Here is an 18018-nt window from a genome sequence, read left to right as displayed (position 1 = left end):
ATTACATTCATTTATAAAACTTTATGAGCAAAAAATGGAAGGGATACAGGCATTCATCCTGGAGACACACCCATATTTCCTTAAGTCAATGTATTTATTGCATTTCAAAGAGCATACATGCACTGGGGGTAAATGAAAAAGAAAACAAAAGCTATCTTTAAACCAAAGTTAAAGTCTTGTTCTTTATCCATTGTTTTTTCACAACGATTGCTGACACGGTCACTTGGAAGGAAACAACAGTGTACGGCATCTACAGTCAAACTGATTCCACTGGTTCTACTGAGCTGCCGTAGAAACAAACAGAAACTGTGGTCAACAGCGACCTCTCCTGGACATTTCAATGAACTGTTAAGACGTTTGCCAGTGCCTACACTTACAATACCACTGTTCACCAAAGGGAAGAGGAACAGAAAACACCATGTGAACATCAACCAGGGTGAAAGGGAAGGGGGCACAGGTGTGTGGGGCGACCCCAAGCAAGGGTTAGGAACCAAATGCCTGCTCGCTCTAATGTATTACAAAAATAACACTATGGGGGCTGACCACGGGTTGGCAGGAATAGAACACTACTTACTATGAGGGTCAAAACACAATAGTTCACTGATAGAGACAGAAAAACAAAACAGCAAGACCAAATCCGCTTCCTAGGCCACTATACAAGTGTAGTTATTATTTAAATGGACGTCCATACTGATCTCTGCTTTCAAGTAATCATGGGACAATTCTTTCTTATGTGCACAACGTCTACAATAAACAAAATATAACAAATTTCTCAAAATAAGAATAAAGATCAATAAAATCTGCAGACAAAATGTCCAGAAATGTAAACAGTACAAATTTAAACAAGATATAAATAACGGAGCGAGGAGCTCGACATAAAAACATAAAACTAAACCAATAAATATTAAATAAATAAACAAATAAATAAACATTATAAAGTGAAAAGGCTGTTCCAGGTGTGAGGAGCTTGCAAACCTTTTACATATATATATATATTTATTTATATATCTATATCTCATATATCCATATTTGTTCCCAAATTAAACTGCAGATGGGAGATAAAATAATGGCCTTTTGATTCAGTTTGATATTAGACCGACATCAATATGCTCTTGAATAGATATAGATACACAGGAAATAAGATATTTTAAGGGATTTATGTACACCGAAAGCTATCAGCAATGAACGATACGCACACCAGACAATCGCCTGTACGTCAGCTCGGGGGGGCAGGGCCAGACGGAGCAGGCATCAAACACACACACGTCCATCATTCGAAAGGGGCAGAACAAAATACACCATTTTTATGTCTTTTTATGTCTTATTGTTCAAGGGAAGATAACATTGAGATAAGCACACAATCCTTTCCTATAGTTCAGTTTCACAGTTTGTGCTACAACATGACAAGGGAGGGGGAGGGGCTAAGGGAGGGGGAGGGGCTGAGGCAGGGGGAGGGGCTCCGGTGGTAGCTGTGATCCTCAGGGGTCATCCATGTCTGACGGCTCTCAGTAGCCGCGCTCAACGTGTCGCCATGGAGAAAGCAGCTGCGGGGGAGGAGATGGGAGTCACGCGTGTGCATGTGTAACTGTGTGTGTGCGTGTGTGTGAGCTGCGAGACCAATACACTGGAACTCCCCCTGTGTGTGCAGGCCCCTCACCCTGCAAACTAAAACAAAGTACCTTGGGCTTTATAAGAAGTCCTTGATGTTGAGATCTGCCAGGGGGTCTTTGGAGGGGGGCTTCTTAGGGCTCTGGGCAGCTCCTGGAGACAGCTTGGGGGGGGGGGAATAAGCAAAGCAGAGTCACACAGCAGAAACAACACCTACTTGCTGTGTTTATACTGTACAACAGTATGGAGGCAGTCAAAGAAAACGATTATGGATATTTGTGTGCCATATGTCACTGTGTCTTTATGTCTGTGTGTGTGTCTGTCACTGCGTGTTTCTGTCACTGTGTCTTTATGTCTGTGTGTGTGTCTGTCACTGCGTGTTTCTGTCACTGTGTCTTTATGTCTGTGTGTGTGTCTGTCACTGCGTGTTTCTGTCACTGTGTCTTTATGTCTGTGTGTGTGTCTGTCACTGCGTGTTTCTGTCACTGTGTCTTTATGTCTGTGTGTGTGTCTGTCACTGCGTGTTTCCGTCACTGTGTCTTTATGTCTGTGTGTGTTTCTGTCACTGTGTCTTTATGTCTGTGTGTGTTTCTGTCACTGTGTCTTTATGTCTGTGTGTCTGTCACTGTGTCTGTATGTCTGTCACTGTGTCTTTATGTCTGTGTGTGTGTCTGTCACTGCGTGTGTCTGTCACTGTGTCTTTATGTCTGTGTGTGTGTCTGTCACTGCGTGTGTCTGTCACTGTGTCTTTATGACTGTGTGTGTGCCTGTCACTGCGTGCTTCTGTCACTGTGTCTTTATGTCTGTGTGTGTTTCTGTCACTGTGTCTTTATGTCTGTGTGCCTGTCACTGCGTGTGTCTGTCACTGTGTCTTTATGACTGTGTGTGTGCCTGTCACTGCGTGTTTCTGTCACTGTGTCTTTATGTCTGTGTGTGTGTCTGTCACTGTGTCTGTATGTCTGTCACTGTGTGCCTGTCAGTACCGGGGCCCCAGGGGCTCCTGCACCAGGAAACTGTGGCCTCATCATTGGCTGAGCGAACATCTGAGGCATCATGGGGGCTCCGGTAGCTGGGGGCTGTGGGTGGGGAGACAGAGGTGTGGTGAGCCAGGCCCTCCACGGGCACAGAAGCAGCACACAGCGCGCTGATCACGTCCCTACCATGCCGAATCCTGGCTGCGCTCCCATTGGTGGAGCCATGGCTCCGGCTGGGGGCGTGGCACCTGGAGCCGCAGGGGAGGCGCCCGACTGGGGAGGCGGGAGAACACAGAGGGTGAGAATGATTGCTGTTTGTGAGCTTAGTACAGACACACAGAACTTCTTCAAGATCCAAAACCCCACTTACCATCTGAGAGCCAGGGCCCCCCCAGCTAGTGGGGGCTACCTGTGGCTGCCAGTTGGCACCACCAGTCAGCTTTTTCTCATTCCACTGCATGTCTCTGAGTGACAGAGGAGATCGGCCAATCAGCATCCTCCAAGCAACCCCGCCCCCCATGCACTCAGGTTCAGAACTTAGTCAGTTAGTAAATCAAAGACTCCTAGTTGAAAACTATACACACAAGGACATACCAAAACAGATATGACACAATGTGCTCTTACTTTTTCTGATTCCCCATGCCCAAGTCTGTGAAAAAGGGAAACAAGATCAGATTGTGCACCAGCTGCACTCTGCACTGTCATAGGTGTTTAAATTGATCCTGCTCTCCTACCAGTTACCTTCAGGGGGCGCTAAAGGGCATTTGAAGCATTATTTTTCTATATACTTCTGATCACTCCTGTCACTGATGAGTACAATCTTACACCTCCACAGATCAGCACGTACTTCCAACCAGGTTTGCCAGGGAGGAGTCCAGGTCACCTCCGATGGCTTTTGCAGGTGGACTTGCCGCCGACATCCCAGTTCCTATCACGGGGGGCGCCGCTGAGCCCTGGGGCGCCATGGCAGGCATAAGCAAGTCCCCTAATCCATCAAACACTTAGAGGAAAGGGGAACACATGGGGGTCAAAGATAGGGCACATGTGACACTTTCACACATCACTAAACCCTCCAATAGGAAGGTAACCAGGGAGATCGCCATGACAACCACACAGGACAACTGAAACCACAAGAACAGCGGCAATTATAGCTGAGGGGACCTGGGATAAACATAGCATGCACTGAGCCATGCCCACTGCACATCAGCAGTCAGGGTATCTACAGATGCAGAGCAGTCCTCACAAACCTCAGTGATCATGACCTGTTCTCCTGTTACCTGCACTTACTGACCCCGCAAGCCACTTAGATGAATAATAAATGAATGAATGTTCAGCTTGCGGACGAACTATTGGGGCCCTCAGGAGGTATATCAGATAAACAGGATCGGGTGTCAGAAACAGACACCAGGGAGACGAGCCAGTCATGTTCGCTGGACAGTGGGAACTCAGCAGAGGAACACCGTCATGCCGCAAAGCATCGTGGGGCATAAGCGGATGGGGAAGAGCCGGAACTCACCATCGACAGAGCGGAAGCAAGCAAAGACCCAAGGAAAGAGGGTGAAGTGAGAGAGAGAGAGAGAGAGAGAGAGAGAGAAAGGGGGGCAGAGAAGTAGGGCGGGTAGGGGGAGACGCATCAGGGGAGTGCAGAGGAGACGGCGAGTGCACAGCTGCTGCCTACGTCCCGGACAGGCAGGCGCCCAACGTGGGCTTCCTCCCAAATCAATGTCCCATTCCCTACACAGTCTGCTCAATGACGGTTTATTCGGTTACAGTCAGGGGCCGATGCCTCCACCATACAGCGAATGGAAAAGCACTGATTCCATCTGCCAGCATTGCTTGCTGCTTTGGGCTGCTTGCTGGACTGGAGCTTCTGCTGTGGTCTTGGATGGATAAACAACGCTCCGCTTAACCAATGACCTACTTAGTCCTGTTGCTAAGTGAGGTGGCACTCAGCATAAGCTAGCAAGCTATTTTTAGAAGACTAGTAGTCAAATTTAGTTAGCCTAAGTTGTAATCCGAGCCGAAATCCGATCTATCTACAGATGTAAGTATGGGAGATCACATCAATGGGTCCTAGAATATGCCGTTATAAATGTTGTTTTCCGTTTGGGAATGGCACACATTCCCGGCATAAGGAACAGGAAACATGTCTGGTAGCATTTGTGAGACAGTAGCGTTTCTGGAGATCCATCGAACACCACAATAGACACACCTTGTCAGTGATTCTCTTGTTGCTACCTGCAGTGGCCATTACCCATAATACACTGTAGTACCCTGGTAAACAACAGTGAACCCCCCTCCTAACCTCAGGGCCCGTCCATTTTCTTGCTGTACCCTCCCAGATACACCCAGTCCATTACTAGAACTCCAGCAGCAGCCCTACTTAATCTCAGCCCATAAGCAGTATTATACTAGTAGCTCGAGTAAAGCCCAGCCCATAACCAGTACTCTACTGACAACACCCGGCATACTCAGACATTACTATTGTATAATAAACAGCCCCTGTTAAACCCAGCCCATAATATTACATTAGATTACATCTTTTTTATTGTTATTGCATATTAGTATGCAATGAAATTCAGATTGAAACAAACCGCTGAACTTAGCAGTTTAAAATGACATAAATTGAAAAAAAATATGCCAAGTGAGGTAAAAAAAACAGGTAATAAAATGTGAATTGCATCTCATCTTTAAAATGCATCTCAGTGATTAAATGATTACTATTAAACTGACAAAGAGCTACATTTCCACGCCGAATCTTAGCCAAACACTTTGAAGGCTGACGTGAGATTAAGAAGATTAGAAGATTCGGTAACCTACCTGTTGCATCAAAACCACTAGAGGGTGCAGTTGGGACTGGTGTTGGGTTCGTTGTGGAACCAAAAGCATCAAAACCAGACTGTAGGAGGTTGTCCTGGCCCAGAGTTGGGGCTGCAGTGGACGCAGGGGCTGGAGATGCGACAGGAACTGGGGTTGGTGTCATCAGCTCTGGTAAGGGAGGAACATATACAGAGATGGTGAGTTGTATGAGTACAGGAAGTATGAAGTACAGAGAGTGAGAGGTCTGGGTACAGACAGTGTGAGGTCTGGGTACAGGCAGTTTGAGGTACAGACTGAAAGGTCTGGGGACTGGAAGTGTGAGGTGCAGACCGTGAGAGGTCTGGGTACAGACAGTGTGAGGTCTGGGTACAGGCAGTTTGAGGTACAGACTGAAAGGTCTGGGGACTGGAAGTGTGAGGTGCAGACCGTGAGAGGTCTGGGTACAGACAGTGTGAGGTCTGGGTACAGGCAGTTTGAGGTACAGACTTAAAGGTCTGGGGACTGGAAGTGTGAGGTGCAGACCGTGAGAGGTCTGGGTACAGACAGTGTGAGGTACAGACAGTGAGAGAACTGGGTACAGGAAGTGTGAGAGGTCTGGGTACAGAGTGAGAGGTCTGGATACAGACAGTGAGAGGTACAGACAGTGAGAGGTCTGGGTACAGACAATAAGAGGTACAGACAGTGAGAGGTCTGGTAACTGACAGTGTGAAGGACAAACAGTGTGAGTTACAGGCTGAGAGGTCTGGGCACAGACAGCAAGAGGTCTGGGCACAGACAGCAAGAGGTCTGGGTACAGACAGAGCGAGGTACAGAGAGTGAGAGGACTGGGTACAGACCGTGTGAGGTCTTGGTATAGCCAGTGTGAGGTACAGACAGTGTGAGGCACAGACAGTGAGAGGTCGGGGTACAGACAGTGTGAGGTATGGGTACAGACAGTGCGAGTTACAGACAGTGTGAGGTACAGACAGTGTGAGGTACAGACAGTCTAGGTCATCCATATGAAATATTCTAGGTAATTACCTCCCAGAAGATCTGTAGCAGGAGCTCCAGGGGCAGCTGGCTGGCTCTCTGAACCAGTTGGACCAAAGGCATCTGTTTGGGCAGAACCAACCAATCCACAGTGAAATATCAGGTCAGAGGATAGTTAGGCACAGGGACAGAGAGTTTCTCTTGCATGTTTCATGTGATACTAACCCCCAAACAGGTCTAGAACATCACCCCCACTGGGTTGGGCAGGAGCAGCAGACACTGGGGCCGGAGCAGGGGTGGAGAATGCGTCTGAGTCAGAAGACAAAGAATCAGCAGACACACCCAGACATGGAGCCTGTCACTCGTAACATGTCAAAGAAAGTAAGGAAGTGGCCCTTCGGGGCCCAGGCCTTCAGGGGCACATGAAGCAGGCAAGACAGCATCCACCATCTGCAAAGGGCAGCATCGCAGAAAGAGGATGGCCATTAGCCCTCCGAAGAGGAAGGGTGAGCAGACTCACCAGACAGGAGATCAGTGGTCAGACTGGCCTCAGGAAGAGGAGAAGGCCCACGGGAGGCAGCGGGCAAGTCTTCCGGGGGGAAAGGGGGGGACAGGGAGCAAACAGGAGCGTGAAACAGCAGGAGAGGGAGAGAGAGAAAGCAGCACTTCTCTGACTAGGCATGCAGAAGGCGCGTTCCAGAGCAGGGACAAACGAGGACGCATGGAGAAAACGGGTGGTGGAGGGTGAGAAACAAGAGTTACGAACAAAAGAAGTAGTCATCTCCTGTACCTGCCCCAAATAGGTCTATGCTAGAAGTAGCATCTGGTTTGGAAGCTGTGGAGGAACTTTGCTCGGGCATAGAATCAAACAAATCTATGGACAAGGACAAACACAATCAGTGGCATAGCCGGAAACAGGCAATGGGCACAACAATCCAAGCTAAGGTGAAAAAAAAGAATCAATCCTCAGATGAATCTTTTTTAAGTCAAACATATTAAGCATAACAGGAGCAGTGCAGAATCCCTTCATTCACAGGAAAGGAGGATGTGCAGGGTGGAAGGTGAGGGAACTGCCTTCACCATCTCTCCCTTCCTCCAGCCAGGACAGCCAGGGTGGGATTGAATCAAAACCTGAAGGCCAAACTCACCCCCAAATGGCCATTGTTATTATCAATTTCTATTAGTCCTATACAGTAGGTGTCTGTTTGGTGGGTTAGTCCAATAAGAGGGCTTGTTTAATTAGTGGGCTTGTCCAATCAGAGAAAAGTCTAACTGATGGTTTAGAGCAGTTCATGTGTTTCTGTAACTGGGAAGTTAGTCCAGTTTGTGTGTTAGTTAAATACCTATGTTAGTCTAGCTTTTCTAATCAGGGTAGTCGTTATGCTGGTTAGTTATTTAAAAGGGTCTTGCCTGCCAGCACAGCTAACAGAAAACAGAGTTTACCATTTGGAGGGAAGGGTCAATGCCTTGATTCAGTCTCTACACCTGAGCCGTAGGCTTAGAACAGATGAAAACTGGCTTAAAGAAAACCAAATAATGCAGGGTTAAGCTCATCTGATCATAGATGCGGATAGCTCAAACGAAACAGGACGAGGGCATTACCACCAAAGATATCTAGAGCAGGAGCGGCGGTCGTGAGCGGAGTGGGGGCGGCAGGGACAGCTGCGGGGGTGGAGTTCGGCGCGGCACTATTGCTGGGGGCTACTACGGCGGGGCTGGTGTCGGTGGGCTTCATTGCAAAGAGGTCCAGCTCGGGAGCCACTTCTGCACTACCCTCAGAAGGCGCGAAGGGGTCTTAAAGGGAAATGAGGGAGTTACACAGTGAATAGAGGTAGAATCAGCAAGCCTGAAGCTCAGGAAGCCAGCAAGCCTGAAGCTCAGGAAGCCAGCAGGCCTGAAGCTCAGGAAGCCAGCAAGCCTGAAGCTCAGGAAGCCAGCAAGCCTTGAAGCTCCAGAAGCCAGCAAGTCTGGAACTTCAGGAAGCCAGCAAGTTTGGAACCTCAGGAAGCCAGCGAGTCTGGAACCTTAGGAGGCCAGCACGACTGGAACCTCAGGAAGCCAGCAAGTCTGGAACCTCAAGAGGCCAGTGAGTCTAGAACCTCAGGAGGCCAGCGAGTCTGGAACCTCAGGAAGCCAGTAAGCCTGGAACCTCAAGAGGCTACCAAGTCTGGAACCTCCGGAAGCCAGAAACTCTAGAACCTCAAGAAGCCAGCAAGCCTGGAGCCTCAGGAAGCCAGCAAACCTCCGGACACTGACCACATTGGTAAAGAAAAACAGAAGAGAAGTCATACTTCCTGAGACCATTAATGTTAAGACTGGGGGGACCTATCTGCGGGGCAGTAATTCTTGGGAAGATTTCTTTAATCTATGTTTGACTCTGAAGGTTTTGCCAGCAGCTTCAGTGCAGATTAAAGTTAATGTTGCAAAGAAATTATGAAAATTAAAAACTATTCTATGGTCTCGATCGATCAATTCTATGCCTTTGTATCCACCAGAGCTCCATGAGCATTTTTATAAAATAAATGCAGTAATTCAGTAATTAACCTGGACACACTTGCATGACTGGTGACCCCCCCCCCCTGCCTCCCACCCCCCCCCCTTCACATAGTACTTGCAAAAGGTCAATGATGAATCAGGATGATATCGTGGTAAAGTTTTCAAAATAAAACAAAGTAAGTCCAGCTGGGCACTACCTGAACATTCACCAGGTGAATACCTCAGGTGACAAGACTGGAGAAGGAGGCTGGACTGAATGAGCGGGGGGGTAGGTGAGGTGGTGGGGGGGGGTCTACGGGGTCCTGGGCCCCTGAACTACTGTCCCCATGGAGAGTCCTTATAATGCGCCTGGTCGACTGAGCTGACTGTCACAGACACACGCGCACTCACGCGCAGGCTGTTTCGTCACCCACCGGATCCAGCGCATGCATCTGCAGCAGGGACGGGCGTAGCGGCCGCAGCCCCGCACTCCGAGGCACCCGGACCGTCACCTGGAGAGGCCGCGAATGCGTCTGGGAACGCCGGGGAGCAGCAGGCATCGGTGCAGAGCAGGAGACAGAATAACGAGTCAGGAGATCAAACTTCTAAGAGTGTCCATCCAGACAAAAGCAGGTTCCACGTTTCTGAGATGGAGACCGGCAGCCAAGCTGACAGAGTGGAGCTGGACTCCATGGGGATGGAGTTCCAGCTTTAGAGGGAAGACAACTAGCCAGCCCTGAGGCATCATAGGAGCTAGATCAGCAATCTAAAGAGGACAGCTTCTGAAGCATCTCTGAGGGCTTTCATCGGGGCAGATGACCTTTAAGAGCCGACACCAGAAAGCTTCATCTGGACACAGAACTGGGACCGGAGCAGGAGCTCTGCTGTTTGAAGGTCCGTCAGCTCTGTGTCACCTATGAGCCACGGCGGTGAAATAAGGGCGCAATTAACTGTAAAGGTGACAGAGAGATACTGCGAGTGTCCGGGCACTGCGGTCTTAAGTGTGGTCTGCGGACACGAGCTGGGCCAGCAGGAAGGACCTGCTCACAGAGGCTCAACTGACCTCCAAAAAGATCCATGTCAGAGCTGCTAGAGGTGGCAGGTGGAGCGGCTGGGGCGGCAGACGCCGGTGTGGCCTCGCAGGCGGAGGCAGCGGCGGGAGCGGCCGCAGAGGGAGCAGAGTCTCCAGCAAGGGAGGGCTCAGCTAGCAGGGCCTCTGAGCTAGCGGGGGCGGCTGGGGCACCCAGGGCATCTGCGGGCCACCATCCCCCCGCAAGCATCCCCGTCAGACAAGCAGAGAGGGGCCAAAAGACATGGAGACCCCTCAGACCAGGTGGATCAAAGAAACACCACAAAGCACAAAACCACAGAGTAACAGACATGGGAAATATCCAGGCGAGTGATCAGCAAGTAATCAGCAGCTGCAGTGCAAGTTTCAGCCTGCAGGAGCGGCGTCTGTGTCTACTAAAGTCCTATAGGGGGCGCTGTTCACTTACCACCTGCCAGAAGATCTGTGATAAACAGCAGTGCAGCATGGGAGAGAGTCATGTATAAATGAGAAGTTTGTAAGTTATACTGCTGTTACACATTACTGAGCCAACTTGTTCTTTAACTCATCATTGAGTTTTTTTGTTTCTTTAAAAAATGTTATATCCAACATTTGCAACTTTAAGAATTTGCCATAGCAGCCAAGGCAGCTGAATAATGGGATGTTTCATCATCTGCTGGCAATCTATCTTGCATGCACTCAGGAGCAAGGGGGGTTTATAGATGTTGATGCCTGTATGAGAAAAACTGAAATGCTGTAGCGAGATGCTATTCCCTCCATCTGATAGGTCAGTTACACTTTGAGTGGCAGCTGTCCCAGCCAATTAGACCCTCTCCAAAGACCATTAAAGCTCAGGGAGTGGAAGGTTTGCCTACCTCCCCAGGAGGTTGTGGTTGGGGCTGCAGCAGCTGCTCCAGCCGGCTGTGGTGCGGCAGATAAGAGGTCCAGATCCAGGAGGTCATTGGATAGCGCACTGCAGAAAAACCCAGGAAGCAAGAGAGGGAGAGAGGTTGAGGGTGACTAAAACACTGATGGCTCAACATCTACATCATTGACCTGGTTAAAGGTTCAACATTGGTTTCAGAATCCTGGTGAGGATGTCGATATAACCTGGCATCCCTGTCCTCATTTTAAACAAAGTAAAAATCAAGTCCTGTTTCATTTAGGCCATTTTTCTCTTAAAAGTATACAAAATACAGATAGGCAGCTTTAATGTTTATAAACATTCAATAATCTGTTATTCACTTTCAAACCAGATTATACATTTCCTACGTGGATATTTCCTGGTTTATTCATACTGTTTCCTGGATAAATGTCTGCCTCTGTTTTGCACCTCACTGTGGACTGAAGGGGCAAAACTGTTTTCATAATAAAAGTCTGCTTTCTGAGCTGCCTTCCGGGGGTGCCCAGGTGTTCCCCGAGAGGATTTTCTGGGGTCATGCTTACAGTGCGGAATGGAAGGGTCAGATATTTTTCTGCAGTGTGTGTTTTTTTTTCATTCCAGTGCCTGGACGATTTGTCACACATGGTTACGCTTGAAATTCTCGCACGACGTGAGACGACTAACGTGGAGGCAGATGGAGCAGCTGGAGCAGCGGAGGTGGCGGCATTGGCCGGGGGGGTGGAAAAAGCCTCAGCCGGTGGACCAGCAGCCTGATCGGGGGCTTTAGCCGGGGTGGTAGCCGGAGAGCCGTTTTTGGTGGGAGAGCCCTGGCATACATACAGAGAGGGTCACTGGGGTGCCCACTTCACCACCTCGCCATGCAGGTGTACGGCACTGCGGTTTGGCACGTGTCGCAGGACGACGCGGGAGGCCAGTGATTCGGGGTCTCTGACTCACCTTGCCTGGGGAGCTGCAAAGAAAGGAACACCGTTAGCCTCGGTCAGAGCGAACAATGTCGTCCACAGAATGTGGCCAACAAATAGGAGCAAGAATTTTTCATTTTCCAGGTTGACATGGTTCCCACAGACGTTACATGTTGGCTATAGCTGCGCCCAGTGAAACCACGGAATTAGTGTCCGGAGTCTATGAGGTTACATTCTTCAACAGGACAAATGCAGCAGCAAAGCCAAGTGGTACCCAACCCGGTCCTCGGAGTCCACCAGTGGGTCCGTGTATTTGCTCCCTCCCAGCTCCCTGCCAGGCAGTCCACATTTCTGTGAGCTGGGAGGGAGCAAAAACATGAACTGGGGTTCCCTGAGGACTGGGTTGGGAAACACTGCCCTAGATAGAGAGTGCGGAAGGAGAATACTTACCCCTCCCTGTGCGTTCAAACGAACAGGACAGAGAACAAAGAAACAGAGTTAAGAGTCGTCTGGAGCGCTTCAGCACACATGGTGTCACAGTGCCTTGAAAAGATAGCAACCCTCTTCATTTGAACGCAAAGTTTGCTCTTTCAGAGCTTTCAGCAATTTCAACACTAATGTTTTTTCCTAACGCGGAGGTTCTAAGCAAAGGCATCGATGTTCAGCTCCTTCCCCCGGGCGTCCCCTGCCCTGAGGTCCCTGTCCTGTGCTGTGACATGCAGCTTTAACGACGAAGGACGAGGACACCAGTCGGTAACGAGGGCAGCTCAGGCCGAGAATGAATTACGAAGAGCCGCAAGGTCAAAGACACATGAGGATGGCAGTCGACGTGAGTCATCAGGCGACATCATGACCAAGCCGACGAAGCTGACAGGTGAGCAACTGATTCATCTCAAACCCTGCGTTTCGGAGATGTTCCCAACCACATAGCTAAAACATCCATGCGACAAGCATGATTATGACTGTTATGTAATGCAGCTGCTTCTCATCATTTTCTCATGATTGATAGAAAGATGGACAGGAGCACAGACAGACTGAACAAAAACCTCACATCTGAACAGGACAAGGACTTTTTGCTTGACTCTGTTACTTGATTCATTGCTGACATTTCCTTTAAGTTGGAGCACTCAACCATCTGGTAAACATCTCTGTAAATAGGTATTCAGGTATCTCCTGCTTTAAGATAGTAGTGTTCCTAATGCCCGGTCACATGGTGACTGTGACTCACTACTCCCAGTTCGACAAGTTAGGGAGTTCGTCACGTTTAGTTGAAGCGGTTGCTAGACCATCCTCACGCGACTCATAAGGCCCATTAGGAGGTGTTTATGATATCATTTATTAATGTATTATTATTTCTTATTTAAAATATATATAATTATGTTGTTGGCCACTGGTATCACTCTTGAACTTACTGAATTAATTTTATTTGGCGTAAATTACTAAGTTTTGGAGTCGCATTCCCTCAACCCTGTTTTTTCCATTAGATATGTGTATTTACATATGCGACTTTAGTGAATGCCAGATTTTTCAGGAACGCGTTAGTTGCATTGTAGCAGGACTGACTTCAATTGTAGGTGCTATCCTTTAATATTTACATTGTGGCAACACAGTAGGTTTGTTTACACCAGCATTACCACAAACACGTGAATAATATGTTGCACTATGGCAGCTGCAACATTACGACGTGATAGGAATTCAGCTCATTACAATCTTAAGGGACTGCCGTCATATATGCAGTCTGTCGTTGACCAAAATGTTATGTGACCCATGATCGTATGTCTATTATCGCGATAAACCAATGCTAAAGTCTTTTTGCTTTTCTCCTTTTTTCGTAAAAGCAAAAAACCTCTGAGTTTCTTTCAGTTAGTGAAAACAGGTGCTAATGTAGGTCTTCTGTGAAGCGTAACGCGAACATTCGTAAAACAGGAGATACTTGCATATGTAAATATTATTTGTAACTAAACACTGTAATATTGAATGGTGTGACTACTTTTGCAAGGCACTGCACAACTCACTATAAATTAAGCCTTCTGATCTGAGAACATTTTACATTCAGCACTTACATTAAATATGCATATATTTCACACATATATGCATATAATCATTCAACCCTCATTTCCTCCTTCCAGTGCTGTGGGACAGTGGCCCCTCCAGATAATTTTTTAAGGAGGGGTAAGGGGGGGATAGTTAAAATGGGGAGGGGGGGCATCCAAAGAGGAAAAATCTCACCCACTTCTTTCTACTAAAAGCACAAAATAAAAAATAAACATATTTTCTTAAAATACACAGTAATTATGAATACAATTTGTGAAAATTCATGTTCAATTATGAGAACGTGCTTTTGGGAAAATAGTTTGGAGGGCCTATCTTCTTCACTTACACTTGCCTGACCTCCACTTTCAAGCAAATGGCCAAGTAACTGCTTGTCACCATTACCCTTCTCCATGGGTGTCCCTCATGGATCAGTATTGGGATCTCCACTATTCTCACTCGGTAATCAGATCCCTTTTTCCTTTCCTGCACCTGGTATCTGCAATGGCCACTACTTGGATAGACACTCATTACCTGTAACTAAAAAATCTAAATGTAATTTAATTTATTTGTTCATTTTCCAAAGGTTTATCTCTGTGATCCTTCAGCACATCCTCACAACTGCTGCTACTATTTTCAGAGCCAGTTCTTTCCTCACCAACCAATTATGCTGAAACAGACCATTACTGAGGATGAAGTTTCACCTCTAATACATGAAAAGCGTATATGACCCACAAGTTTCAATGCCAGCTTTGGACTATCCTCTGCTATTGAAGTTGTGTTTATGGTCTAACATGAACTTACATGTAAAGTCTATATTTTAGAAATTTAAGTTTTATACATTCTTAATTTGATTCAATTTTAATTTAGGTCTCTTCCTTTGACAGTTTAGTCACTTAGCACCACTTACCCCTTTTTCCCTTCCAGTGTGTTCAGGTGTGTCTCCAGTGATTCCAGGAGACTCTCAGGTGCCTAAAAACAAGCAACACAAGGGCCATAAGTAAACCAGAGATTCGGGCCTAAAGGTTGGCATCAGAGGAACAAGAAATTATGACAGAAATCAGTTCCCTCGAGGTTAGCATGATAGCGATAACATATTACAACAGAAATCAAGGCCCTTATGATTGGCATGATAATGATAACATATTACAACAGAAACTAAGGCCATTAAGGTTAGCATGACAGCGATAACAAATTACAAAAGATATGAAGGCCTTCACGAATAGCAGGATAGCGGTAACGAATTGTAACAGAAATCAAGGTCCAAAAGGTTATAATGATAGTGATAACATTACAACAGGAATTGAGGCCATCAAGGTTAGCATCACAAGAATAATGAATCAGACAAGAGAGCGGGAGCAAACATATTAGCATCACTGGGCCTGAGGCAAAAATGTCATCACACTAGGGAAGAGACACATAAGGAGTGTTGCAGAAGAAACAGAGGCTATCAGGAGGGGCCACTAGACAATGCACAGCTAGGAGATACAGGGAGGGGACATACAACAACAGAGCTAAAAAGAGAGATCAGAAATAAAGGAATACAGCTCAACTCAGAACCGCTAATTTCAGCGCAAGGCTTCCGATTTTTATCACAGTAAATACATGCCCATGCTTAAACGTAAACGCCAAAGCGTCCCACTTCACTGCCCATAATGCAATGCAGCATGCTCACCCAGGAACAACACAGAGACGCATCAGACCCAAACATGCGTTGGGAGTCAAATGCAGCAGAGCGGCGTAGCCAAACACGCTTTGTCCGTGTAAAAAAATCCCAGAATCACTGCGAAACGTCAAATTAGTCACGGTCACTACTTCATTATCGCTTTTATGCTGCCAATTTTCTCAGGGAACAATGAAGGACAGGGAGATCCCAGAAGACGCCGGGAATACGACAGAGAAACCCTGGAAGATGCAGTCACCACACATATTGATGAGGGCCATACTGCTGCCCACACTGTATGAAGTGCACCATCAGCACTGGACACCAGTCAAAAAGCAGTCAAAAATTATTAATATACGTCACCCCTAGGTTTTCCTGTGCCGTCATGTTGGTCTGCCCAGGACTATCTGACTTAGGATAAGCCGAAGACCATCTCTCATTTCCACAATCACCATTTAATTGATAGTTTATTGATCCCGGAGGGAGAAATTTACGCCTTTATGCTCTCCCCCCCAACTTGCTTTCCGTAGGTGAGAGCAAGCTGACCATTTATTGGCTACCATCGCCGCACGACACAGAACGCGGAGTGCAGGCATCCATATCCTCTCACAAGGGTACCGTTCTCAGAATGGTGACCCAAAAACGGCTGGTGCAAAGGTCCTTGTTCCGGCCAGAGCCTCGGAGCAGCTTTTCCTCTGTCTGATTGCTGCCCTGCATTTTATTACGTTTAGTCGCTTTACAGACATTTTAACCCAATGCAGTTTACAGTTCTTATAAGTCGCCTTTCTCGAGAAAATAACAGATTCCTGGCCCTGGAATCCGCAGCCTGGTCACACAGCTGGTCCCTGAAGTCCCGCAGTAGTTGTTGTCTGGTACTTGAGCCGACGAATATGTCTGACACCCCGGCTCCTGGCACTCCTGGAGTGAGGCCTCCCCCAACCCTGTCTGAATGTTGAGTTCTGAACCGAGTTCACTAGTCATTCATACCGAGAAGTACTTACACAGGTTTTGGTATGAAGACTGTATCATGTTTATAGATTGGTTATATGAAATATACTGGGTTTATAAAGAGGGGATACACAGACCAGATTAGCTTCATGGACAGAAGATATGAAGACCATATCAGGCAGGGATATATAGACCATATTGGGTTTACAGACAGGAGATATGAAGATCATATGATGTCTTTAGACAGGTTTAATGTAGACCATATCAGGTCTATAGACAGTTTTCATTTAGACTATATCAGGTATATAGATTTTATATGTAGACCACACCATGTTTATAGACAGGTTTTATGAAGACCATATCTGGTCTATAGACAGGTTTAATGTACTGTAGACCAGATCAGGTCTATAGGTGATATATGTAGACCATATCAGATCTATAGGTAGTATATGTAGACCATTTCAGACACAGAGACCGCCTACCTCTGTCCCTCAGCACTCCATGCAAATTCCCTCAGCCTTGGCCCCCAGCTTCAGCCCCCAGTCCCAAACCCCAGCTTCAGCCCCCGTTACCAGTGAAGCCCATGGCCTTGCCCTGAGGGGGGGAGCTTCAGTGCATGCTTCAGTGCAAGACAACAGACCCCACCTTCTGTGGGGCTTCCAGAATGTCGGACCACTGCGGCTAAGGCTCTTTGGGAGAGCAGCACCAGCTGGACCTCCACACCTTGCAGCGGGTCTGGCAGATTGGTCCATTATAGAATCTCTACAGACGTATGGAAGATTCCAGAGAACTGGGACACACTGGTCCACATCTTAGAATATACATTGTCCTGCAGTGGAGCGATATCCCAGAAAATCCCCCAGTCACATCCCGGTCCAGTGAGGCCTGCACTGCTCTGGACAGGAGGGGTATCACGTGTGCATATCTGTGACTGGGACCCTGAGAGATGCCCCCTCATTGGCTATCCCAAAATGCGGAATGCACCGTCTATGCACTACTCACACTCTCAGCCTGTGTGATCAAGCTGCACCTCTGGAAGTGAGAAGAGAATGGGCAGAGTAGCTGTCAATCACCTGGTTGAGAGTGCAGAGAGGACACAATGGAACCATGGGATCCGCCCCAGATGGAACAAAGCGAGACGATAGGATGACCTGTGAATTGCACCATGGATGTCTGCGATTGGCTAGGGCTGCCACGGGAAAACGAATCGCAATTGGTCAGGACCTCAGATATAGGGAGTCTGGGAGTTGGCTTTGGCCACAGAGCATGCACACACACGCTGGACGACACCAAACACACACAAGCGATGTTAGTAGAAGCATCATGAAAGAGGAGGATCTACAATAAAAGGCGACTGTTTTCAGTGGAGCTGACCTGAGTGAGCTCGGGAATGTCGTTTTTGTCGATTCCGACTTGCTGTTGAAAGGGAGAGAGCATGTTAGAGGTCAAACCTAGACAGCCTTCGTCATTTTGAACCCAGAGCCTGGGCTCAGCCATCAGGCACCTCAGCGATCTTGAGGAACTCGGATACGCGAGTCATCCGTGTCAGGAAGCGCTTGTAGATCTCCAGAGCGTCCTTGCACTGGCCCTTCTTCATCTCAAAGAACTTCTCTGTTGTACGAAGAACAAAAAAAAAAAAATACCATTATGCAAAAGCATATCATATATAATCACAC

General features: G+C 47.6%; 1 protein-coding gene across 5 annotated transcripts in view; it reads right to left on the bottom strand.

Annotated features, from left to right (window-relative positions):
* Positions 1-75: 75 nt before the first annotated feature.
* The window catches only part of snap91a (synaptosome associated protein 91a), a 33082-nt gene continuing 15139 nt past the window's right edge, over positions 76-18018 (bottom strand). Inside the window, exons 7-28 of one of the 5 annotated variants that reach the window (XM_072716232.1) lie at positions 17847-17953; positions 17717-17758; positions 14642-14703; positions 11735-11747; positions 11462-11604; positions 10770-10867; positions 10343-10357; positions 9910-10098; positions 9281-9379; positions 7974-8165; positions 7162-7245; positions 6892-6960; positions 6597-6680; positions 6423-6494; positions 5403-5570; positions 3430-3582; positions 3207-3231; positions 2953-3046; positions 2769-2855; positions 2592-2684; positions 1680-1771; positions 76-1544 (exon numbers count right to left, since the gene is read on the bottom strand). In XM_072716232.1, the coding sequence (XP_072572333.1) occupies positions 1688-1771; positions 2592-2684; positions 2769-2855; positions 2953-3046; positions 3207-3231; positions 3430-3582; positions 5403-5570; positions 6423-6494; positions 6597-6680; positions 6892-6960; positions 7162-7245; positions 7974-8165; positions 9281-9379; positions 9910-10098; positions 10343-10357; positions 10770-10867; positions 11462-11604; positions 11735-11747; positions 14642-14703; positions 17717-17758; positions 17847-17953 (1973 nt within the window). In that variant the 3' untranslated portion in view covers positions 76-1544; positions 1680-1687. The remainder of the gene's footprint in view (positions 1545-1679; positions 1772-2591; positions 2685-2768; positions 2856-2952; positions 3047-3206; positions 3232-3429; positions 3583-5402; positions 5571-6422; positions 6495-6596; positions 6681-6891; positions 6961-7161; positions 7246-7973; positions 8166-9280; positions 9380-9909; positions 10099-10342; positions 10358-10769; positions 10868-11461; positions 11605-11734; positions 11748-14641; positions 14704-17716; positions 17759-17846; positions 17954-18018) is intronic. The other 4 variants (XM_072716233.1, XM_072716234.1, XM_072716235.1 and 1 more) reach the window with 4 other exon arrangements.

The sequence above is a fragment of the Paramormyrops kingsleyae genome, chromosome 9, assembly GCF_048594095.1.
Source record: "Paramormyrops kingsleyae isolate MSU_618 chromosome 9, PKINGS_0.4, whole genome shotgun sequence".
In the NCBI taxonomy this organism is placed as follows: domain Eukaryota; kingdom Metazoa; phylum Chordata; class Actinopteri; order Osteoglossiformes; family Mormyridae; genus Paramormyrops; species Paramormyrops kingsleyae.
Note: the sequence above shows the minus strand (reverse complement) of the source record. Positions and strands in the feature narration are given on the sequence as shown.